General features: G+C 52.6%; 1 protein-coding gene across 4 annotated transcripts; it reads left to right on the top strand.

Annotated features, from left to right (window-relative positions):
- Positions 1-24538, top strand: SLC43A1 (solute carrier family 43 member 1). Of its 4 annotated transcripts, XR_009702245.1 has the most exons (16): positions 1-162; positions 1445-1614; positions 10012-10189; positions 10315-10370; positions 10500-10576; positions 12717-12809; positions 14416-14549; positions 15733-15911; positions 17206-17352; positions 17448-17483; positions 17717-17834; positions 20348-20489; positions 20748-20821; positions 22624-22747; positions 22863-23376; positions 23830-23885. XR_009702245.1 is itself a non-coding variant. In XM_061201771.1 (14 exons), the coding sequence occupies exons 2-14, from the start codon at positions 1458-1460 to the stop codon at positions 23961-23963; spliced, it is 1575 nt and encodes a 524-aa protein (XP_061057754.1). In that variant the 5' UTR covers positions 82-162; positions 1445-1457; the 3' UTR covers positions 23964-24538. The 4 variants fall into 4 exon arrangements, 3 of the variants coding, with proteins under 3 accessions (XP_061057754.1, XP_061057755.1, XP_061057752.1); XM_061201771.1 differs by lacking the exons at positions 20748-20821; positions 22863-23376 and having other exon boundaries at positions 82-162; positions 23830-24538; XM_061201772.1 differs by lacking the exons at positions 20748-20821; positions 23830-23885 and having other exon boundaries at positions 82-162; positions 22863-22962.

The raw sequence follows: 24538 nt of genomic DNA, 5'->3' as shown, positions 1-24538 counted from the left end.
CCGGCAGAATCTCCGAGGCCGCCCAGACCCGGCGCGCAGAGAAGTCCCGAGCGCCGGTGCGGTTCCGAGCTGGGCCCGCCGGACACCGGACGCCGAAATTGTGCACGCGCCGCTCCCCGACCGGCCGGCGGCTACAGGAGGCGCGTTTGCCCCGGATCAGAGGTGAGCAGCGGGTGCGGCTGGGGTCCGGGTCCCGGGCTGCACGTTCTCTGAGAGTCACCCGGCTGGCTCCCACCGACACTTCCAGGCTCCCCAAGAAAAACCCGTTACCTGAGCCCGTGGGTCCCGCCTCTCCAAGCGCGTCCCTCCTTCCCCTTTGGTCTGGCCCCTCTGCGCCCTCTCTTGCTGCACCGCCTCCGTTTAGAGAAACACTCTTGTCGGAGTTCGAACGGACCTGCGGGAACTCCTAAATGCAAAGCCCCATTTCACAGATGAGAGTACTGAGGCCCTCCGGCGAAGGCATTCGTGCTTTCCTCCGCTCCCTCGCGCCCTTTCTCTCTTGCTCTTCCTGTCCCTCTCCTCTCTGCTTTTCTCGGTCTCACCGGCCACTCTCCGCCCCCGCGCCGCCCGCGTCCCGTCTCCTCCTGCGGCGGCGGCCTTGGCCTAGGCGGAGGGGGTGGGGGTGGGTGCTCGGGCTCCTTCTCTCTCCGGTAAACCCACCCTCCCGCCAGCCCCTCCGCCGCCACTGCTCGTATAAAGTCAGCGGCCGCCGGACTTCCTGCGGGTGCCCGAGCCCCCTCCCCGGGCGAGAGAGGGCGGGCTGGTTCCCTGGCGCGCAGCTGGGTGCCCGTGTGAGTGGGTGGCGCCGGGGGCGCTGGAAGGCCTGCCTGGGTCTCCTTCCACGTGGCAGCTGTCGGCTTGGACCGAGAGACTGTAGGGACTTGGGTCGCCTAGTGCGGAAAGGGGGAGGGCTTGCTGAAGCCCGGCCCCAGAGAAGAGGAGTGGTCTTATAGGGGCAACAGGAAGAGGGGAGGGTGTCCTTGAGCTAACATCAGACTTCCCCTTCCTCCCCCTGCTTGCTTCTGGGGGTCCTTCCTGGAGCGGGAGGCCGGATACTGGCCAGCGGTTGCTTCAGAGCGCGCCCTGCCCCTTGCTGACCTTTGGGGACTTGGGGAAGTGCGGGATTGGTCCCCGGGAGCCGGGCTCTGCGTGCCTTGGCCTGGGTGGAAGAGCCCGGCAGCGTGCCAAGAAGCTGTTGCGCACAGACAGGACCTTCCTTGTCTCTGATAGTGACACGGCGGGAGCCCAGCGCCTCGTGCGCCCCTGGCGCTGCCAGTGCGCCCAGAGCCAGCTCGGCGGCACCCACTGGGAAGCCCAGGGCTCTATGGGGCCTCCATGAAGGCCCCCCTTGCGGGCTGGCTCGAGGGGTCTCGGGAGCCACCATGATACAGGATGCTCCTCTGGGTCCTCTGGGCCCTTCGCTCAGTGCTCTGCTCCTGGGCAGGCTCGCGACCAGTATGGCCCCCACGCTGGAGGAGGCGTACCGGAGGCGCTGGTGGATGGCATGCACGGCCGTGCTGGAGAACCTCTTCTTTTCCGCGGTGCTCCTGGGCTGGAGCTCCCTGCTGATCATGCTCAAGAACGAGGGCTTCTATTCCAGCATGTGCTCATCAGGTATGCCCGAGAAGGGGTCAGTGGGGCTCGGGAGGGGCAGCAGAGGGGGAAGGTGGACGCCGGCAAAGGACAGGCGGCCAAGGAGACAGAAAGCCGGGCTGCTCGAGACAGAAAGCCGGGCTCCTCAAGACAGAGCACTCCGCAGGGCACTGGGCAGCCCCACTTCTTGACCTCTTCAAACGTCCTCTAGAGAATGACCCACTCTACCTCATTCATCCAATCCAGTTTTCGCTGAACGCCAGGTGTCCTGCGGGCATCCAGATCCTGGGACTGATCCCTTTGCAGCCTCAGGTCTAGAGCAAGGTGGAGACTCCCAGAAGTGCAGCAGCTACTAGCTGGGTGAGGGATTTCTTACTAGGGCTATTGTAAGGCTGAATGAGGCAAAGGATAGCCTGCAAGATGGATTTGATTGTAAAAGGAGGGGCAGGCAGTGTGCTTCTCCTTTTCCGGGCCGTTTGAGCCCCCAGGTCTTCAAGTAACCATTTGTACAAAGTTAATCGCCTCATTTCCTCTAGGCCCCAACTTGTGGATGGTCCCTGTTTTCCACTTTGGTCACCTTGGCTTTGAATCAGGGGCCCTGGATGCAGGAGTGAGAATTCTAACAATCATTGGGAGCAGTAACCACATCCCTGCTGTCTTCAGGTGCCTGGAGGCAAGGAGTCGCCCTTCCTGGTGTCTGGGACTTGAGGCTCTCGTGATCTGATAGGTATCTTTCTTTTCTGGGAAGGAGAGAGCTGTGCGGACAAGCTCAGCCTAAGGAGCTCGAGGGATGTGGAGTCTGGCCCTTCCCTCCCCTCCTTATCCTCTTCCTCCAACCTCCTTGCTGTGGAACAGGCTTTGGAAGAAGGCCAGCTTGGGTTAGACTCCCAGCTTCCACCACTTTTAGCAGCTGGGTGACATTGGCGAGTTCCCTAAAACATTGAGCTTCAGTCGCCTGGCCTGCAAAATGGGAAGAAGAGTAATATCTATGCTGAGAGTTAACAGTGCTTGATCAATGTTAGGGTCATTCCTGGCTTCTGCTCGCTTCTCCCAGCTTCTCCCAACTCCTCAACTCCACTCCCTGCAGGCGTCTGCGTTGGCTGTGGGAGAAAACCGTTGCCTTGAGGGGTGGAGCTGGGGTGCTCTTGATCTCTGGGCAGCACCCACTCTGCTGTAACCCCCCCGCCAGCCTTATCTGTAAGGAAGCAGCAGGTGGCACCGAGGATGCGCATGCATCTCCTGGCCCCAATTACAGGGTGCTGGGGGGCCTGAGGAGGTGGAGATTAGAGTTGGCAGCTGGCCAGGGGAGGCAGGTTGGGTCAGGAGGAGCTGGCTTGGGATGAAATGCTGGGTGTTCCAGGGTGGCTGAGAGAACCAGACAGAGGGGTGGGAGATCCCTTTGCCAATAGAGGCCAGGAGTCCAGGTCCCCTCTGAGTTGCTTACCCTGGAGGCTGGAGAGACCTTCCCTTCGCTGCCTACTGGCCTTGATGCCTGCCGCTGCCCATCCGATGGCTTCTTCCTGCCTTCTCCACCTGTTTTTTTAATCAACTTTATTGAAGATTAATTTACATCACACATTTTGATGAGGTTTGACAAATTTACACACCTCAGGAACCGTCGCCACAATCAATATTTAGAATATTTCCATCATCCCCAAAACTCCCTCCCTTTTGCTGCCCATCCTCTCACCTTTTTAAAAATATGGGTAAGAGCTAGATTAAGATATAAGTCACATACGTTACAATGCACCCATTTAAAGTACACAAGTTAATGGTTTTTAGTTTATTCAGAGTTGTGCCACCATCAGCACAACAAATTTTAGGACATTTTCTCTACCCCAAAAAGTCACCCTGGACCCACTAGCAGTACCTCTCCCCACACCTGTTCTTTTACCCTCAAGCACTAGGCAACCAATCATCTACTTTCTGTGACAGGTTTGCCTATGACAAAAATAGATTTGCCTATTCTGAACATTTCATATAAATGGCATCTTATAATAGGTGATCTTTTGTAACTGGCTTTTTGTCACTTAGCATGATGTTTTCAAGGTTCATTCATGTTGGCAAATGTATCAAGACTTGGTTCCTTTCCAAGTCCTTTGCTACCACATTTTATTTATCCACTCAACAGTTGATAGACATGTGGGTTGTTTCCACTTTTTGGCTATTATGAGTAATGCTCCTATGAACACTCATGTTCAAGTTCTGTGTGGACATATGCTTTCCTTCCATATGGAATTGCTGGGCCATAGGGTAAATCTATGTTTAACATTTTGAGGAACTGCTAGACTGTTTTCCAAAGTGGCTGGGCCATTTTACATTCCCACCAGCAGTGTAGGAGGGTTCCAGTTTCTTCACAGTCTAGACAACACTTGTTATTGTTTATCTTTCTTATTACGGCCCTTCTCGTGAACATAAAGTGTTATATTTTTGTGGCTTTGATTTGCATGTCCCTAGTGGCTAATGATGGTGAGCATCTTTTTCATGTATTTATTGGCCATTGGTATTTCTTCCTTGGAGAAATATCTATTCAGATCCTTTGCCCATTTTTAAATTGGGTTATTTTTATTATCGAGTTGTAAGAGTTCTTTGTATTGTAGATACAAGTCCCTTATCAGATATAGGATTTGCAAAATTTTTCTCCCACCGTGGGTTGTCTTTTCACATTCTTCATGGTGTCCTTGGGAGCACAGAAGTTTTCTTTTTTTTTGGATTATTTTTAAAAAATTGAAGTATAGCTGATTTACAATGTTGTGTTAGTTTCTGGTGTGCAGCAAAGTGACTCATATATATATATGTACACACACATATATGTACATATTCTTTTTCCATTATGGTTTATTGCAGGATATTGAATATAGTTCCCTGTGCTATACAGTCGGTCCTTGTTGTTTATCTATTTTATCTATAGTAGTTTGTATTTGCTAATCTTTTTTTTTTTTTTTTTAAACATCTTTATTGAAGTATAATTGCTTTACAATGGTGTGCTAGCTTCTGCTTTACAACAAAGTGAATCAGTTACACATATACATATGTTGCCATATCTCTTCCCTCTTGCATCTCCCTCCCTCCCACCCTCTGCTAATCTTAAACTCCTAATTTATCCCTCCCCTCCTTTCCCCTTTGGTAACCGTAAGTTTGTTTTCTAGGTCTGGAGCATAAAAGTTTTTAATATTGATGAAGTCCAAGCTATCTTTTCTTTTGCCATTTGTGTTTTGGTGTCATGTTTAAGAAACCATTGCCTAATCTAAGGTCACAAAGTTTTATGTCTATGTTTTCTTCTAAGAGTTTTAAGGTTTAAGCGCTTATATTTAAACCTTTGATCCATTTGGAGTTAATTTTTGTATGACCAGGGGTTGAACCTGTGCCCCCTACAATGGAAGCGTGGCATCTTAACCGCTGGACCACCAGGGAAGTCCCAAGTTCATTACTGAGGTGCTCATTAGTGTCGGCTTTGGGGTTCCCTGGCCACACCCTCTGTCTTCTCAGGTTTCTGCTTTCCCTCTTTTGAGGTACACCCTGGGGTAGATGGTTGACCCACCTATTGGGGCATCACAGCTAAAGAGGACTCTTACTCAGAAGTAGGCAGGGGCAATTCAGCTTATCACACACAACTGCATATCCAGCATAAGTGCCAAAATAATAAAACAGTAGCTAAAGTTCATCAAGCATTGACTATTTGCTAGTTAGATCTTTAGTCCTCACAACAACTCTTTTTATAGAAGGGAAAGCTGAAGCTCAGAGACGCTAAGTAATTTCCCCAAGGTCACACAGCTAATAAATAAGGAGCAGAGTGAGTATTCAGCCCCAGAACCTTTCTCCGAGGCCTTAGGATTAAGAGTTCCCCTGGGGGAGTCCCGTCACAGAGAAGACAAGTAGCCAGAGCCCAGTTCTGCGGGTGTTTTGGTGAATGTGGCTGTGTCAGCTGCAGGAAAATGAATGATGGGGCAGGGGTGGCGGATGGTGAGGAAGGGCTCAGAGACCTGGGATCATTTTGTGAGTATTGTGTGTGTGCAGCAGTCCTTAGAGCCCACCTTTTACATGGCTGCAGTCACTATCCCCATTTCACAGATGGGATAACAGAACCTCTGAGTTTCAGCAGCACAGCTAGTGGAGCCAGAATTTGGACATGAAGAATGCTTACCCATGATCCTCTCTCCCGTGTTTCCTAGACCTAGTCATTTGCAGTTCACCTTTATGATTTTGCCATTTCTGTGTGCCATAGGTACTATTATTTACTTAATACTTCCTTTTAAATCAATCCACTTTTTAAAAAATAAAAAGCCTCATTTTAAAGTGTAATATTCTTGGGACTTCCTTGGCGGTCCAGTGGTTAGGACTCTGCGCTTCCACTGCAGGGGGTGAGGGTTCATTCCCTGGTCGGGGAACTAAGATCCTGAAAGCTGTGCGGCGTGGCCAAAAAATAATTAACTAATTAATTAAATTAAATAAAACTAAAGCTCCTGTTTAAAAAAAAAATGTGTAATATTCTTGGAACCTTGAGTTTGATGTTACTCAGACACACACACACACACATACATCATACGTATATATTTCTAATACCTACATATATGTATATGTGTGTTTGATACACATTCAAATAACTAATAACTATGAAACATCAAAAACCATTACCTGTACAGTTGACCCTTGAACACGGGTTTGAACTGCTTAGGATTTTTTCCAACAGTAAATAGTACAGGACTACACGCTCCGTGGCTGGTTGAATCTGCAGCTGCAGAAATGCAGATACGGAGGGACCCCACAAAGGGAGGGCTGACTAAATTACAGGTGGATTTTCCAAAGCACGGAGGAAGGGTTGAGGCCCCTAACCCCCTGAGGTTCAAGGGTCAACTGTACCTCTAAACCTATCTTGAGTGCGCATATGCTGTGCATACCACACTTTGGGAAATACTATTTTCTCTGGCTTCTAAGCCCTCCTCTATCAGTAACTTACTGCATATGTTTTCCCTGTTGCACCCCATGCTTCAGTTGTCTATAAAATGGGAGAGGTTAGATGTCAAAGACCTCTCCTGTTGTAACGGACATGGACAGAGGTCTTTGCATGCTGGCTTGGCTTCCCTCTTGGTTCAGAAGTCTGGCTTAATCTACAAAAAGGCACAAATGAGCTTATTTACAAACAGAAATAGAGTCACAGATGTAGAAGACAAACTTATGGTTACCAAGGGGGAAAGGGAGGGGGAGGGATAAATCGGGAAATTTGGATTGACATATACACACTACTATATATAAAATAGATAACTAATAAGGACTAATGCAACATTGTAAATCAACTATACTCCAATAAAAAAATTTTTTTTAATGCAAAAAAAAAACAGAAGTAGCAAGAGCTATTGATATTAACTGTTTCTTTCAATTTAGGGGGAGAAAAGGAAAAAGACTCTAAAAAAATAAACAAGGGAACAAATATGAAAAAATAAATAAAATAAAAGTAATTAAAAACAGTTGTAATAATTTTCCATAACATATTTAATCCAACATATCAAAACATTATTATTTCAACATAATATTAAAAACATGATTAATATTAAAAAATAAAATAGGTAACTAATAAGAACCTACTGTATAGCACAGGGAACTCTACTCAATACTCTGTAATGACCTATATGGGAAAAGAATCTAACAAAGAGTGGATATATGTATATGTATAACTGATTCACTTTGCTGTACAGCAGAAACTAACACAACATTGTAAATCAACTATACTCCAATAAAAATTAATAAAAAATAAAAATAAAAAGTACATTGCAAAAAAAAAGAAGTCTGGCTTTATCCAACCACTCAGAGTCATCAGGCCTTAGGAACTAGCTCTTACTAGTCAAACTCACAAGAGGCTGATCAATTTAAACCAGAGAAGTGAATGCATTAATTGACCTTGAGTTATTCGCCATACACTAGGCTGGAGTTCGCCACCAATAGAAGAACACATTTCCTCGCCAGCACTAGCGCAAGCTTTGAAAACTTACTAAGCTGCCCAGTTCAGGACAGAGAGGCCCAGTGGGGTAATGGGGAAGTGTTGGCTTTGGAGAGGGTCTTGAGTTTGGATCTAGGCCTGCCTGTAAGAAGTTGTGTAACTGTGACTTAACTTTGCTTCTCGGAGCTTCATCATCTATAAAATGGGGATCATTACACTCACTTCGAAGGGTTGTGAAGATTAAATGATATACTATATGGAAAAGCGTGGCACAGAGTAGGTATTAATTAGTTGAGAGCTAGTGAGGGAAAGTGTCATTTGATTGTGAAAGACTTAGGAGCAGGGACCGTGTCTAATTCAGGGGCTGCAAACTCAGATGCCAACAGGAGCCAGGCAGTTAATAACAATTGGCTGGTAATGTCCAACATGAGAATACAGTTAGTAATAGTACATCTGGTGACAGATGGTAGCTAGACTTACTGTCGTGATCATTTTGTAATGTATACAAACATCAAATTACTGTGTTGTACACATGAAACTAATATATTGCATGTCAAATATACTTCAATAGAAAACCTAATAATAATTGGGCCAATCAGGGCAGATATAAGATGGCGAATGTCTGAGAGCTCATGAAGAGGTGAGGACGTGGGTGACATAGAGAGGGCAAGCCCTGGTGAAAAGGAGTGGTCTCTACTCAGCTCCAGCAATGGCCAGATCTTCTGACTTACTAAAGAGAAGCCAGACTTCTGGATTTTTAGGTGAGAACTCCTGATTTTAAACTGGCACCCAATTAAAATTTGCAAGCCAAGCAAAATATGGGTGGGGTTCATTGCTGGTCACCTGTTTGTAGCCTCTGGTCTAAATTAGCATTGCATTTCTTCCTGCTTTACCCACTGTCCCAACACAGTGCCTGTCGTGCAGTAGATGTTGCTTAAGTGTATGTAGATTGAATGAACAGGTGCAGACAAACCTGGTGGAGAAATGAACAGTGATGATGAAAATCACTAAATTGGGGGGGGGGCTAGCCTGAACCCCAGAGGCTGTGTGCTCTAAACCCCTAACCCCTTCTTTCAGGTACCTGAGTACCCCATTGCCCAAGGGGCTCTCTCCTCTGGTTGGCCAGCACTCATGCTTTGAAAAGAATTCATTCTCTTCCTTATGTCAGCCTTCTGCCGCCTGAATGCCCTTTGGATACCTGAAGTCAGGGGTCACTGTCACCACGGAGGGCAGATACTTCCCCGTCCCAGCATTCAGCACTATCACATCTTCCTGTTTTGTTCTCTTCATAGCACCTGTGACTCTTTATATCAATGTCCATTTGTTTCCTTATTTATTATCTAATACAAGCCCCATGAGAGCTGAGAGCTTCCTGTCTTATTCACCGTGAGATCCCCGGCACCTAGCGAAGAGGCTCACCACATCGTGGCTCTCCCAGGGGGCCATCATCTACCCCTTCATCAGCTGTTTCAGGACACCCTCTGTGGGCCAGGACCCTGTGCAAAGCTCTTCATTCCCCTTCTCCAACTGAATCTCCTAAGGAGCCTGGGTTAGGCATTCTCTGCTCCTTTTTACAGGCAAGGGGCCTGAGCCTCAAAGAGAGGAAGTTACTTGTCCAAGGTTGCACAGCTAGTAGGGATGGTGGTGGGAATTCAGACCCTGGTCTGTCCACCTTCCAGGTGCACCCTGACTTTGCCCTTGGCAATGATGCCTAAGTAACAAGTAGGAGGCAGGGGAGCCGCCACCTCGTGACTCACTGAGCATTGGGTGAAGTGAAACCCGCCTCCTTTCCACGCCACCAGCCTTTTTCATTAACTTGACACAACTCCAAGTTGGCCTTTTACCTGGAGCACGTGTCTTCTTGGAGGGGGACTTCCAGAGGAGCACTGGAGGGCAGTGCCGTGGTCCTAATTCTGCGCCTCAGTTTCATTATCTGGAGAGTGGGGATACTTTATTAGCTGACTCCTGGGGCTGTCGTGAGTTAATACAGTGACCGCTGAGAACATGCCTAGAACACAGTTAAATGCTCAACAAATATTAGCTATTATTTTATCAGAACGTCATTTATGGGGTAGCGTCCTCTAAGTTTTAAGGGAATTCTTGTTACATCATTTGAGCATCACCCACTGATGTTGTCCCAGATTCGAGGGTGCTTCCTATTGGATCCTATTGGGTGGATCCTATTGGGGATCCTCAACCCCCTAAGCTTGGACACTGAGTGAGTATTTCAATTTGGTAAATACTTCGATGTCCGTTATTCCATTTGAGCTAGTTGAGGCCTCAGATTGGGTATATGACTCTCCCTGGGTCAGATACTGATTGCTGCCGTTTATGGAGCCCCTTCCCCACCAGAGTAGGTAGAATTCCAAAGTCACCTGGTTAGCAGCCAAGCAGAGGCATGCGACGTGAGTGCGGGACCCCTGATCCCAGGCCTCTCTCCTGTGCCCAGCGGTCACGTGCTGCCTTTCCCTCCCCCTCCTCAGCTGAGAACACCACCAACACCAGCCAGGATGAGCAGCCCCAGTGGCTGAGCTGTAACCAGCAGGAAGAGATGCTCAACCTGGGCTTCACCATCGGCTCCTTCGTGCTCAGTGCCACCACTCTGCCGCTGGGGATCCTCATGGACCGCTTTGGGCCCCGACCCGTGCGGCTGATTGGCAGGTGAGGTGGCTGGGCTGTGGGGAACTGGAAGGGGCTTTGGGGGCGCTGCAGGGCAGGACTGGTGCTGCAGGGGGAGGGGAGGCACAGAGTGTTCAGCCCCTCCCCCTTCCCCTGCATCCCCACAGCGCCTGCTTCGCCGCATCCTGCACCCTCATGGCCCTGGCCTCTTGGGACACCAAAGGTGAGATGTCTGGCCTCTCGTGCCCTCACAGGAAAAGAATGGGTGGGATGAAGGTGGATGTTACCCCAGCTCCTGCCTTTAGCCTCCCACAGCTCCCCAGTGCCTCATTCATCCCTCTCCCCTTCCCAGTTCTGTCTCCGTTGATATTCCTGGCGCTGTCCCTGAATGGTTTTGGTGGCATCTGCCTAACATTCTCTTCACTCACAGTGAGTATGACAGGTCCCGACTTGGCAGTAGGGCACCCAGGAGTGAGTGAGGGTGAGGGTGGGAGAAGGGCCTGTGGACGCAGATCAAGTGCACGTGTGTGTGTGTGTGTGTGTGTGTGTGTGTGTGTGTGTCCCAAGTCCATACATCTGTTGAACTCTGTCCTGGGGCCACAGCACGGAAAGAACTGACAACTGCTTCACCTTTCTGGAACTTACATTCAGGAGTTGGGGGAACAGACAACCCTAAAAACAAGTAAACTAATAAACGATATCCCTAGTCATAAGTGCTGGAAAGAATAAAACTGGGTAATGCGAAAGTAAGGGCGGTGGGCAGCTTGAGACAGTGGGCGTGTGTGTGTTTGCCACGTTGTGTATATGTGGTGCTGTCCATGGGTAGGTAGATGTATTTGTGAGTGTGTTGGATTGAACCATATGATACTGCCGACACTTGACTGTGCTTGACCTACAGAAAGGGCTTTTTCACTTAGCTTGATCTCTTGCATGTGTGTTTGGCGTGTGTTACTCTAAGTGTATATGCGAGTGAGTGTGCAGAAGGGTTAAAGGCTTCAGCGTGTGTGGTGGGAGGAGGGGTTCCTGGCCGGGCCAGCCTGGGGCTGTTTATCTCAGAGGAGGGCCGCCTGACCGCCAAACTGGGTGTTTTTTGGCTGAATTTCACCTCGCCCAGCAACCGCCTTTAATTCCAGCCCAGGACATTTCACAACTTTCTAAGGAAGCGGACCCCTTCATCCCCGCCTCCCTCCGCAGCCCCTTCTCCACGCTGCGCACCTTTACTCAAGGCCCTAAAGCCTTTCTCTCCCCTGCCCTCCGGGGCCTAACCTTGAATCCTGCCCTGGGGCCTAGGAGGCTCTCCGCCCGCAGCCCGCCCCCTGCTCCGCCACCGTAATCTCCAACCAATGACAGGACCGGGCTCCGGTCCCGCCCCCGGCTCCGGTGCCGCCCCCGGGCCTAGGTGCTAGCCAGCCAGGACAGATCCGAGCCAGCACGGCCAGCGGCCTGGCTGAGCCGCCAGGGCCGGCCTAGGCCGTGCTGGGCGGAGACAGCGCTCTCGAACCCTGGCGGGGGGTAGTGAGGGGCGCCAAGGCCCCCGCCGCTCCCCCCGGCCCTAGCGCTTCTCCGTGGCGTCCTTGCAGCCTGCCTCGCACAGACAGGGTGCCAGGGGGTGAGGCCGGCCCCAGCTGTTTTTCCTAGCCGCTTGGAGGTTGATGGGTCAGTTCTCCGTGTTTATTCGCCTTCCTTTCCAGAGCTATTGGAGATCCCCTTCTGGACCCCAGTTCCTCCCTCTGTGGAGAGGGTTTTAGCTTTGTATGGCATCTAAGACGCTTCCAGCGGTGGGATCTGTTGACTGGGGGGAGGAGGGAGAGGTGGGAGCACACAAAGGGCTGCGTGACTTTGCTTTCCCCTCCCCTGAGGGCCTGGTTCAGGCCAGTGAGTAGAACGCACAGTCAGTTCTCTACTGGTAGGAATTCTGGGCCTGCCCTGCGCGTCAGAGCCTCGTCTTCTGGACACCTGGCCTGGCCCTGTTTCCCCCCTACTCCCACCCTCACCTCCCTAGTCGTCCTCTTACTTGTCCTGGCTCAGTAGAAACCATGGACTGGGGGCCTCTGGGGCCACCGAGAAGGTTAAGGGGCACCATCCTGTTACAGAGCCAGCCATGGTCACAGCCTTGGGTTCTGGGATAGAACTCAGACGGCCAGGACAGGGGAGAAAGTCAGTAACGTGCTCTGTGAGCTCGAGTACGTTCCTTTCCCGCTCCAGGCCTCTGTGTTCTCATCTGGCAGAGGAGCTGCTCTAGATCAGTGTTTCTTAAACGCCTAATCCATGGGTTATTAAGAGGCGAGTCATGATTAAGGGGTTCCATAAATAAGTAGCTTGGGAAACCATGGGGTTAAACAAAGTTTCTCTTTGTGGGCACTTCTTTGTGTGGGAGGGGAGTATAGCCAGGTTTCCGACACTGATTTTGCCTTAGAACTTTTCTGTTGCGACTCTGGGGCTGGTGTTCCTGGAGCTCACGTTGAGGACTACTGGGTTAGAAGCTTCCAAGCTTGCTCGGGCGGAGAAAGGGGAGCCCTGGGCAGGTGTCAGGGTCTCCCTGCTCACTGACACTTCTCTCCTCTCTCAGCTACCCAACATGTTTGGGAACCTGCGCTCCACTTTCATGGCCCTCATGATCGGCTCCTATGCCTCTTCTGCCATCACGTACCCGGGAATCAAGGTACGGAGCTGCCTGGGGAGTGGGCAGGTGGTGGTCCGTGAGGTCGCTTGGCCTTCTTTCTGCCTTGACACAAGAACTGGGTGGGGCTGGGTGCATAGTATATCTGGTGACCTACTTCCTGCCAGGCGGAGGTCAGTTCCCACCACGGCAGGGAAAAGCGCTGCAGCATCATGGGAAGAGCCCAGGTGCTGCTGTGGACCAGTGGGTCTGACTTCTCTGCTGCTCTGTCCAGGCCTTCATCCTCTCTCCTGGGCCAGTGCTTTCTCAGCTGATCTCCCTGCCTCCAAGCTTTTCCTTCTCTAAGCTGTCATTCACGTGACTTCCAGAATGACCTTAGATGGAGGACTAGCTCATCCACCCACTCTGCTTCGCCTACAGAATCAAGTCCAACCCCTTCACCTGCCTTCAAGGCCCTCGACTCTTTGGCCTCACCCCACCTTTCAGGCCACATCTCCTTCCCCAGCCCTGAAGAGGCTGGATGACTTGGGTCCAAGGTCACCAAGCTAGTCCAGGCCTGGCCAGCTCCTAGACAGCGCAGCCTGGTGGACCTAGAGCCGGAAGGCCTGAGTTCTAGCTCTGGGCAAGTTTGGGGCCTCTTTCCTCCCTCTGATATCAAAGTACCCTTTCAGCTGGGCCGCACCATGCTCCTCAGATTCTGCCTTGGGCAGTTAATTTATTGGTTTAGAAGGCTCTTGCTCAGCATCCGTCGCCAGAGGAGGTGGAGAGCACACTGATGGGGGTGACCAACAATTGTTCAGGTAGGAGCAGGCCTGGAGGCTGGGGGTCTCCCTTCCCGTGACTAAGGCAGTGGGATTTGAGGAGCCAGATCTTTGCGGGTGTGGCCCTTTGAAGTTCTGTCCTCCTCCCGGGGAAGAAAGAGCCCCAAAGCCTGAGGCCCAGGAGGACCAGTTTTCCCAGGCAGCACTGGAGCTTGGAGCCTGAGTGGAGGGCAGACAGCAGCCATCCCAGGCAGAGGGTGGCAGGCAGGACATTTCTGCATACCTGGCTTCCTCACTAGAGCAGTTGCTACGTTGGCACAGAATCCCAATCAATACAGAACCTGCTTGTCCTGGGCTTGGGAGGCTGTGGGCAGAGTGCTTGCACACGCCCCTCCCCTGTCAGTTGTCACACCTGTGCAAGGTGAGATAAGGCTTCTCAGACTGGGTTTGTCTTTCCCCCAGGGAGGGTGCCCAGAAGGGGTAGGATAAACACGGTTAGGAGCTTTCATTGTCCTCTCTTGTACATAAAATGAAATGACTTTCATGTGAAAACAAACGTGTATGGAGTCAAACATTGGTGTGTCTTTTTAAGATAATAATTCAGATTTCAAAGACATTTTGAGCTTGTGGCCAGCCCCTTCGGCACTGTGTGCGAACTATTTCACACCTCTTGAGGGGGGCTGGGGTGAGAAAGGAAGAGGATGGTGGGGCTTCTAGATCCAACTGTTAACTTCTGGCCTTGGTTTCTTCATCTGCAAATTGGGTACAAGGAATGGGGTAGAAGAGACCTTCTCTAAGGCCTCTGGGGCCTGGGTTCTACCTCCAGCTGGAGGACGCGGGCCTGGGGCTGGGCAGCCTCCTCCATGGCCCGCCCCCTCCCCCGACAGCTGATCTATGATGCCGGCGTGTCCTTCATGATCATCATGTTCACCTGGTCAAGCCTGGCCTGCCTCATCTTTCTGAACTGTGCCTTCAACTGGCCGAGTGAAGCCTTTCCCTCGCCGGAGGAAGTCAACTACAAGTGAGTGACCGGGGGGTGTGGGGTGGGAGGGTGACTCCCCCGCTGCAGATCTGGAGGCCGGGGTGTGGTGGTGTGAGGGACAGAAGCAGCTGTGGACTCAGAGAAACCAAGATTTGCTGATCATCTGAGCTTTCCAAGTTCCGCTTTCTCATCTGAACCGTAGGCCTGATCCCACCCACCCGCAGGTGTTCTGAGTAGATCAGGCATAAAGCAGGCAGCCAAAACGTGGGGACTGTCTTCTTCTGTCCAGGTTTGGAGGATGGGTTCAGAGTAGGAGGGACCGTTGCGATAGTGCCATGTGCTACGGGGACCCAGAAAGCGGGGATACAGAGGAATGAAATCCCACCCTTTGTGGGGCAACCTGAATGCCAACTTTACCTACCCCCCCTTCAGTTCCCCAGGGGACTGGGTGATGCTCCACAACCAGGCACCTAGGGTGCCAGTCAAATAGCTGATACTGATGGAGCATCTCCTGTGTGCCAGACACTGTGCTCAGCCCTCATTCTCAATCAGCTCTGTGACGTGGGTTCTGTTACTAACTCCATTCATAACAAAGGCACAGGGAACAAAGTGACTTTCCTAAGGTCATACCACTGAAGGGGGGAGGGGTGAATCTAAGGCTGGAATCAGAACTCCAGAGTCTGAGTTCTTTTTTTTTTTTTTTTTTTAATTTCTTGACGTGTAGTTGATTTATAATGTTGTGTTAGTTTCAGGTGTACAGCAAAGTGATTCGTATATATATATGTATATATTCTTTTTCAGATTCTTTTCCCTTATAGGTTATTATAAATATTGAGTAGAGTTCCCCGTATTATACAGTAGGTCCTTGTTGGTTATCGATTTCATATATAGCAGTGTGTATATGTTAATCCCGACCTCCTAATTTATCCCTCCCACCGCCCCCCCACCCCAGAGTTTGGGTTCTTAATGCTGCCTCCATGGCTACAGCCCAAGTGGAAAATGGCTCATCCATCCCTCACTTAGTGTGTGCTGAGCTGGCCCCTGGGCCGGGCTCTGAGACACACAGACACAAGCCCTGCCCTTGGGAGCTTGTCAGTGGGCATGTCAGTGCTGGTTAAAGGGGGGGCTTGGCACCCCTGGGACGGCACCCCCCTAGAGGCAGGCTGTTGAAAGGGGGCTCTGTGTGGCTGGTTCCCACGTGCTGTGGCCTGGCTACTGGCAGGGAGAAGATCAAGCTCAGAGGGCTGGCCCTGGATCACAAGGTGACAGGTGACCGCTTCTACACCTATGTGACCACCGTGGGCCAGCGGCTGAGCCAGAAGGCTCCCAGCCTGGAGGAGGGGGCAGACATCTTCATCTCGTCCCAGGACGTTCGTGACACCTCAGAAAAGTCTGCTGAGAGTGAGTGTCTGGTCAAGGTGCCAGCCTTGGGGGACGGAGAGGATGGGTCCTCGCGCGTAGCGAGCGCGCGTGCCCAAGTGCTCATTCTCCCCTCTTCAGTTCTCACAGCACCCCCTCACAGAGGTGGGCACGCTCCCTGTTTCTAGAATGGAGCCAAATCAAAGCTCAGGGAACTCTGGGAAGCTCAGATTCAGGGGTACTCTGCGGGATTTCTGGGATGAGGGAGGGGCAGCTTCCAGAATGGGGCAGGGTGTCCAGGCCTGTGGGAGGGCTGGTTTCCTCAGGGCTCCCTGCAACCTCCAAGCCTCTTGCATCAGATACTGCAGGTGAGCCAGCCTCCAGTCCGGGTCCTCTGACACCTGGTTGGTTGGCGCCTCCTGCTGGCTACAGGAGGAGCTGCACCTGCCTTCTGCCTGAGCCACTTTGCAAGGTGACAGCTCTGTGATTAGTGGAAGGACGATGGGCCTGGGCGTCAGGAGGTGGGGGTTGGAGTCCTGCTTCCCAATTACAGGCCATGTGACTTGGGTAGATCACTTAACCCTGCTCTCGCTTTCCCTGTCTCTTAAACTAGCACTAAGAACACCCGCCTCACAGGGAAGTTAGTTGTGAGGATTGAATGAAGACAGGGACGCGGAAGCTCTTTGCAAACTGCAAATGCGGTGAAGTTATGAGTCTGATCCCCACTGCCGATCCTCCCATGGCAGAGTTGTTACAGGCATGAGCCGAGTCCACCCCACCTGCATCCCGCCTTCCAGCCCCATGAGCTCGGGCAAGTCACTGAGCGTTCTGAGCTGCAGTCTCCCCATCTGTAGAATGTGCTGAAGATAGGGTTGTTGTACAATTTGATTACATGGGATAATACCTGTCAAGTGTGCAGCACATAGCAAGTGCTTAATAAATAGTAGCTCGAGTTATTATTGCCACGCCAAGCCTACGGTACACACCTGGAGGTCACCTGAAAATGTTCTAGTGAGGGAATTCCCTGGTGGTCCAGTGGTTAGGACTCCACACTTTCACTGCTGAGGGCCCGGGTTCGATTCCTGGCTGGGGAACTAAGGTCCCACAAGCCATGCAGCGTGGCCAATAAAAGAAAAGAAAAGAAAATGCTCTAGTGAGATAGTTATAGAGCTGGGCAAGAACTTGGAGGCCAGTAAGGCTGAACCCTCGCTTTTGAAGAAACTGATCCCTCGCCGAAGTCACAGCGTCAGAGCCTCTGCTAGAACTGCATCAGCTGGGACACGCAGAGGCAAATGGAAGATGTAGGGCTCAGGGGCACCTCCTGCTGTCTCCCCAGAGTCTGTGCCCTTGCGCAAGAGCCTCTGCTCCCCCATTTTCCTGTGGAGCCTCCTCACCATGGGCATGACCCAGCTGCGGATCATCTTCTACATGGCCGCTATGAACAAGATGCTGGAGTACATCGTGTCTGGTGGCCAGGAGCATGGTGAGATGCAGCCGAGCCCACTGGGGGCTGGAGGTGCAGGGGGTCACCCTGGCTGAGCTCCTCTCACCCTGGCTTTCCCCCTCCACCCCCAACAGAGACGGACGACCTGAAACAAAGGGTGACAGAGACAGGTAGGGGGACAAAACTCGGGTCCTTGCCCACACCCACCCCGCCACTGCCTGCAGTGGGGGGAGCCTGGACCCACCCTTGTCACCCTGGGCATTTTGGGGATCTAAGAATTTGGGGGTCAAAGGAAGGTGATTTTGGCATTTTCTCTCTGCTGGACGTGGGTGACAGTGCCCACTAGGCTGCTGGCATCTGTCATGTCAGCTCCTGACCCCACTTCTCTTCCTGCCCTGCCCAGTTGAGTTCTACTCGTCCGTCTTTGGGGCCATGCAGCTGTCGTGCCTTCTCACCTGCCCCCTCATTGGCTACGTCATGGACTGGCGAATCAAGGACTGCGTGGACACCCCCACCGCTAGGTGACCTGCCCGGGGGTGGTGACAGCCTTGTGCTTTCACATCCAGCATCTTACTTCATTCTCCCAGGAGCCCTGGGAGAGAAGGGGTACATCCCCATTTTACAGATGAGGAAACTGACACTAAGAGGGGACTTGGCTGGCTTGATAATAAGTATAGCTGACATCAAATGCTGACTGTGCACTAGGCACTTGCACTGTCCTCTTTAGTCCTGCACCAGCTCCCTGAGGTAGGTACCTACATTATTATCCTCGTTTCACAGATGAGGAGCTGAGATACAGAAAGGTTAACTAACTTACCCAAGATCACACAGCATTTAGTAGTAGGTTCCAGAACCTTTGTTATAAAGAGTACACTCTAAAGCCTTCTTAACGGTTAGAAAGAGATAGAGTTGGTGTATTAGACATCTATTGCTGTATAACAAATCACCCCCAAACTTGGCATCTTTAAACAACAAACATTTATTATCTCATAGTTTCTGACAGTCAGGAGTCTGGGAATGACTTAGCTGGGTGGTTTTGTCTCAGAGTCTGTCTGAGTCTGTTCAGACTGGTATAACAAAATACCACAGACAGGGTAGCTTATAATCAATGGAAATTTATTTCTCACAGTTCTGGAGGCTGGAAGTCTGAGATCGGGGTGCCAGCATGGTCAGGAGAGGGTCCTCTTCTGGGTGGAAGACTTCTCGTTGTGTCTTCACATAGAAGGGCCTAGGGAGCTCTGTGGGGCCTCTTTATAAGGGCACAAGTCAAATCCCGAAGGCCCTACCTCTACCTCTATTTTTTGTTGTTGTTGTTGTTTTCTTTTGGCCATGCCACGCGGCTTGTGGGATCTTACTTCCCTGACCAGGGATCGAACCCGGGCCCCCTGCAGTGGAAGCTTGGAGTCTTAACCACTGGACCGCCAGGGAATTCCTGGCCCTACCTCTTAATACCATCACATGGGCATTAGGATTTCAACATAAGAATTTGTGGAGGACACAGACATTCAGACCATAGCAGGGTCTCTCATAGGTTGTGGTCAAGCTGTTGGCCAGGGCCGCAGTCATCTGAAGTACTGACTGGGGTTGGCCAGTCACTCCTAAGCTCACTCTTGTGCCCATTGGAGGAAGTTCGGTTCCTCCCCACCTGGGCCTCTCTATAGTCTGCTCATGACACGGCAGCTGGCTGGCCCCAGAGCAAGACAGCTAAGGGAGGGAGACCAGGACAGAAGCTACAAGGTCTTTCATGACGTCATCTCAGAAGTGACATACACGAGTGAGGTTGTCTTCACGAGTGAGGTGGTCTTCTATAGGCACACAGAGTAACTCTGGAACCTTGTGGAAGGGGACTGTACCAGGGTGTGAATGCAGGATGTGGGGATCATCGGGGCCATCCTGTGGGCTGGAGACCACCAATGGGTCTTTTTCTCCCCACCACACATTTTATTTATCTATTTATTTTTGACTGCGCTGGGTCTTCGTTGCTGCACGCGGGCTTTCTCTAGTTGCGGAGAGCGGGGCTACTCTTCGTCATGGTGCGCGGGCTTCTCATTGAGGTGGCTTCTCTTGTTGCGGAGCACGGGCTCTAGGCGCACGGGCTTCAGTAGTTGCAGCACGTGGGCTCAATAGTTGTGGCTCGTGGGCTCTAGAGCGCAGGCTCAGTAGTTGTGGTGCACGGGCTTAGTTGCTCCACAGCATGTGGGATCCTCCCGGACCAGGGCTTGAACCCGTGTCCCCTGCATTGGCAGGCGGATTCTTAACCACTGCGCCACCAGGGAAGTCCCACACCACTGGGTCTTGCACGAAGGTCTTCTGACTGCTTGTGTTCTTTTTGTGTTGATCCAAACGGTCCTGTTTGTCCTGAGAGGATGGGAGAGGGAGACTAGGAGAGAAGTCATCTAAGGATGTGGCGTCCCTCCCCACCAGTGGTACCCTGGCCCTGGTACCCAGTCTTCCTCCTCTACGCTCTGTTCTGACGGCCATGGTCCATCAGCAGGGCCCTTCTCTCGGACCAGTGGGCGGCCTGTCTTCATCTGTCTCAGCCTGCTGATCTCTCCTTTGGGCCAGCCTCAGAGCCCTTGATTATGCTAGAGGGAGGGGCTTGCTGGGCAGTCAGGGGCCAAGCGGCTGTCTCTAGAGTGTCATCTACTTTTGTCTAGGCTGGTGGGCAGGGACACTTTTGTGGGGGCTTCTGATGAGAGGTGGTGTGAGAGCTTCCCATTCTCCACCTTCCTTCCCATCCTCGATTCTCAGACTTCAGTGTGCTTATGAAATAGGAGATAGTTTTCCAAATGCATATTCCAGGGCCCACCACCCAAGATTCTGATGTTTGGGGCAAGGCCCTGGAATCTGCATTTTAAAGAAAAGCTCCAGATGATGCTGGGGGAGCCACGCTTTGAGAAACACAGGGCTGGAGGAATGACTTTCTCCCTTTTCTGCTACCCTGAAAGGGGAGGGACCAGGCGGAGAACCCAGGGGGTGGGGAGGGCTGCCGAGGAGGTCGGGGCAGCGGCCGGTGACGGCCTGTTCTCCTCAGGGACGGGGTGGCCACCAAGTCCGTCAGACCACGCTACCGCAAGATCCAAAAGCTCACCAATGCCATCAACGCCTTCACTCTGACCAACCTTCTGCTCGTGGGTTTCGGCATCACCTGCCTCATCAACAACTTACACCTCCAGGTACCGACTTCCATCCTCCCCGCTCTCCCTGCCTTGCAGAGTGCCGCCCCAGGCACGGTTCACCCGGCAGGTGCCTTCCAGGAAGCAGGGCTCCTGTCCTCTGGGTCTGTTTTCTGGGTTCACTAGGTAGTGTTTGTAGGAGGTTGGGTTGGCGAGGGGGCAGGCGTGTGCAGGCTCCGTTCCCCTCCTCACCGTTACCGCGCTTCCTCCTGTCTCCACGCTGCTCTTAAGCTCTCCCCGCTCTCTTTTTGGTTTCAGTTTTTGACCTTTGTCCTGCACACCATGGTCCGAGGCTTCTACCACTCGGCCTGTGGAGGCCTCTACGCAGCAGTGTGAGTCAGCTGGGCTCCTGGGCTCCCCTGAGCGCGCCCTTCCGCAGCCTCCCTGGACTGCTGCTGTGTCAGGGCTGGCCAGGCTCTGGAGGCTGTCTGGCTCGCTGCCCTCCCCCCCGCCCCGCTCCCTAATAACAGGGAGCTCACTTCCTCCAAGGCAGCCCGCCCCACTGCGGGATGACCCCCCTGTCAGAACGTCCTCCCTTAGGGGCAGCTGAAATCCTTGGTTGCATGACACTTGGGTCCTATGTCTGCTCTCGGGAACGGCTCCTGGAGTGGCCTCTCTCCCCGTGCCAGCCCTGTCGAAACTTCCAGACAGCAGTCTCGTTTGCCTCCTGACTTTCCTGCTTCATGTCGAGCAACCCCCTACCCTACCCCACCCCCCTGGCCCTGTTCCCTTTTCCCTTTTCCTTCTGGTTTCCACGGCTGAGTGTCTCTCCAGCGTATGATGGAGTAACTGTCCCAGAGCGCTTATTACTCCATCGTGGGCGTGGCGGGAGATGCTGACCCCACGCCCGCATTCAGACCTCAGAGGGCAGCTCCAGCCAGACCTTGGAGTCGTCCTTGCTTCCACTCCCTCATTCCTCACAATCCACACCCAGACCACCAGTGAGCCTGCCCACGCCACATGCCACAGACTCCAAACCCAGCCCTTCCGAGCATCTCCAGCGGTGCCACCGCCTGGCCTGGATTACTGCCGCTGCCTCCTGACCGTCCCTGCGTCCGCCCTTGCTTCCCTCCGTATTTTTAACACAGGAGCTGGAGACACCTGTTAGGACATAAGTCTCTTCACGTCACTCCACGACTGCCCGTCTTATCTCACGTAGAGAAGAAGCCAAAGGCTTCATTATGGCTTAAAAGGCCCTACAGGGTCTGGCCAACCCCCCCCCCCAGGGACCTCTTCCTTCGCCTCCCCACCTCGCTCACCCCCTTTTCCCACATGGCTGCCTCATGCCACAGAAACCCTATGTGCGTTCCCTCCTCAGGGCCCTTGGACTTGCTGTCCCCTCTTCCTGGCACGTGCTTCCTCCAGATAGCCACAAGGCTCCCAGCCGTCTCACCTTCTCCAGGCCTTTCCCCAGCTGTCCTTGTCTCAGTGGCCTCTGCTGGCCGTCCTGTCTACAGTCGCAACGCCCTAGATACCCTCACCCCCCTCCCTCTGCTGAACTTCTCTCCATAGCACTTACCACTTTCTAACACACTGTGCGTTTTTGTTTTTGTTTTGTTTTTTTGGCCATGCCCGGCATGCGGGATCTTAGTTCCCAGATCAGGGATCGAACCCGTGCCCCCTGCAGTTGAAGCACAGAGCCCTAACCACTGGACCGCCAGGGAAGTCCCAACGGTGCATTTCTCTTGCTTGTTGTGTGACGAACACCTGCACGCCGCCCCCCAACCCCCCACCCGTCGCCAGAATGCCACCTCCATGTCTGGTTCATTGCTGTATCTCCACCCACCTAGAACAGTACCTGGCACGTAATAGGGGCTCAATAAATATGTGTTAAAAGAATAAACAAACAGCCCAGCGAGGTTAGTGCTATCCCTGTTTTTAGGGAAGGAAGTGAGGCTCAGAGAGGTTGAGGAACTTGCTGTTACCACATAGACAGTAGGTGTCAGAAACCAGCTCAGTAGACGTGAAGTCACAGCATACACCCTCGAGGCCAGGGCACGTGCAGAGAGCTTGAATTCTTAAGCTCTGCCCTGCCTGGCTAACAAAGAGTGATATCTAGGGAGGGACGGGACAAGGGGTGGGGCTGGAGAGGACCACGCCCCTCACGGCTTGCCCTCCCTCTTCTCATTGACAGGTACCCGTCCAACCACTTCGGGACACTGACGGGCCTGCAGTCCCTCATCAGTGCTGTGTTCGCCCTGCTCCAGCAGCCGCTTTTCATGGCCATGGTGGGACCCTTGAAAGGAGAGCCCTTCTGGGTGAGAAGTCGGGGGGGGGTGGCATGGGGGCAACAGGATCCCCCTTCCTGGGTGCACCCAAGGAGTTGAGGATGGGGGCTCTTGTATGTGATGGAATCCCTCGCTCTTATCTCAGCCAGGAGGCACCTTGGAGGTCTCTAATCAGGGGGTTCCCAAGCTGGCTGGCCATCAGACCCGCCCACAGATTCCCCAGCCTACTGAATCAGCATCTCTTGGCCTGGGCCCAGGAAGCTCCCAGGTGATTTGTACAGTGGCCCAGTCCTGATCCAGTCCAGTTCCACCCGATGCAGGGTTCTTCTCTCCAGTGCCCCTAGAAAGGGGCTCCTCCAGACCCTCTTAGTCAAACGCCCGCAACGATGGGGTGCCGGTCCTGTACAAGGAGGCAGCTGTTGGTCTTGTTGGAAAGGCTTTTCCTTACATCGAACTGACCTCACCTCCCTAAAGCTGATATCTGCCTCGAGGGCTCACCCACTCCCCAAGACCCTCCTGCCAGAATGATGACGAAATGACAGCTGCCATTTCCCAAGTGCTCACCAGGTGCTAAGCGCACCACGTGTTTTGTACTGAACGTTGCCACAGTGGCCCAGAGGAGGTGCGTCGAATTAGGATGACTTGCCCAGAGCCACACCGTGAGTAATACAGGGTGGGATGTGCACTGGGTCCGAGCCCACGGGAGGTGGGCTCGGACCCAGGCCTTCTATCCCAGGCTGCACCCCAGTGCTATTAACTGCCTGGGAGCTTCTTCTCACCACCCCCAATGGGATCCCATTGCCAACACCCTCAAAGGTCGAGGTTCCCAGCCCAGGCTACCCAGACGGCACCAGATCATTTGGGCACCAGCATTAGCTGGGGTTCAAACCAGGCTCTGACACTTTATAAGGCTGCCGAACATTCAGTGAGATGCTGGTGGAGAGTGATTGCACACAGCAAGCACTAGCTCTATCATTCTGGCCCAGGACCTGGACTAAAAATGGTGGCCTTCTCCTCCCTGTGGGAGGCTAAGGAGGATCCCTGAGGGTGATGAGGGTGAACAGGTACCCACTTGACTCTCTTTTCTCTCTCTCTCTCTCTTTGCCCTAAAGGTGAATCTGGGCCTCCTGCTGTTCTCACTCCTGGGATTCCTGCTACCTTGCTACCTCTTCTACTATCGCACCCGGCTCCAGAGGGAGTACATCACCCACTGGGAGGGCCCCCTGAAGGTGCTTGGCAGCCCTGAGGTGACTGCCTAGGCCTCTGAGGGGCCTGGGTGACAGGTAGTCAAGGCCTGAGCAGCCAAAGGGAATGCCTCGTGGCTTTTCTACCTGTAACCTCCGCACAGAGCCAGGCGCCGGGGATTTATAAATACCAAGAGAAGTTCTATTTTTGTAGGGACTTGTTAAAAAGGAAAAAAAAAAAAAAAATCCCCAAAGCAGTGCTCCATTGACTGAAGATGTCCCCCGTGCTAGGACTGGACCTTCTTGCTCCTGGGATTGGAGGAGACCAGGGTGCAGCCCTGCCCTTTCTCTGGGCCTAGGGGTCTGCCTGCTGCTGCCTCCTGGGGGCTTGTGGGATCAGTGAACAGGCGACCCCTGGGATCTCAGCCGTGCGGTGTCCGGAGTGTGCAGGCGTGTGTGTGTGCATGTGGGTATGAAAGTCCCTGCCCCTCAGAGGAAAGGGGCCTGAGGTGCTGGCTACGTCCTGAATGCTGCCACGTGGGCGGTAAGCCCCTTCCTGAGGCTGGAGGCTGGGTTCCCTCCCTGCTGCTGCTGCTGCTTGCAGATCTTAGAGGAAATAAAAAGGGAAGGGAGAGAC

The sequence above is a fragment of the Eubalaena glacialis genome, chromosome 10 (assembly GCF_028564815.1).
Source record: "Eubalaena glacialis isolate mEubGla1 chromosome 10, mEubGla1.1.hap2.+ XY, whole genome shotgun sequence".
Taxonomy (NCBI): Eukaryota; Metazoa; Chordata; class Mammalia; order Artiodactyla; family Balaenidae; genus Eubalaena; species Eubalaena glacialis.
Note: the sequence above shows the minus strand (reverse complement) of the source record. Positions and strands in the feature narration are given on the sequence as shown.

Excerpts from the sequence above, each read along its gene's own strand:
- SLC43A1 (XM_061201769.1), top strand. The coding sequence starts at position 1,383 with ATGATACAGGATGCTCCTCTGGGTCCTCTGGGCCCTTCGCTCAGTGCT. Across the intron at positions 15,912-17,205 it reads CTCAGAAAAGTCTGCTGAGA|AGTCTGTGCCCTTGCGCAAG; the intron begins GTGAGTGTCTGG and ends CTGTCTCCCCAG. Across the intron at positions 20,490-20,747 it reads TCAACAACTTACACCTCCAG|TTTTTGACCTTTGTCCTGCA; the intron begins GTACCGACTTCC and ends TTTTGGTTTCAG.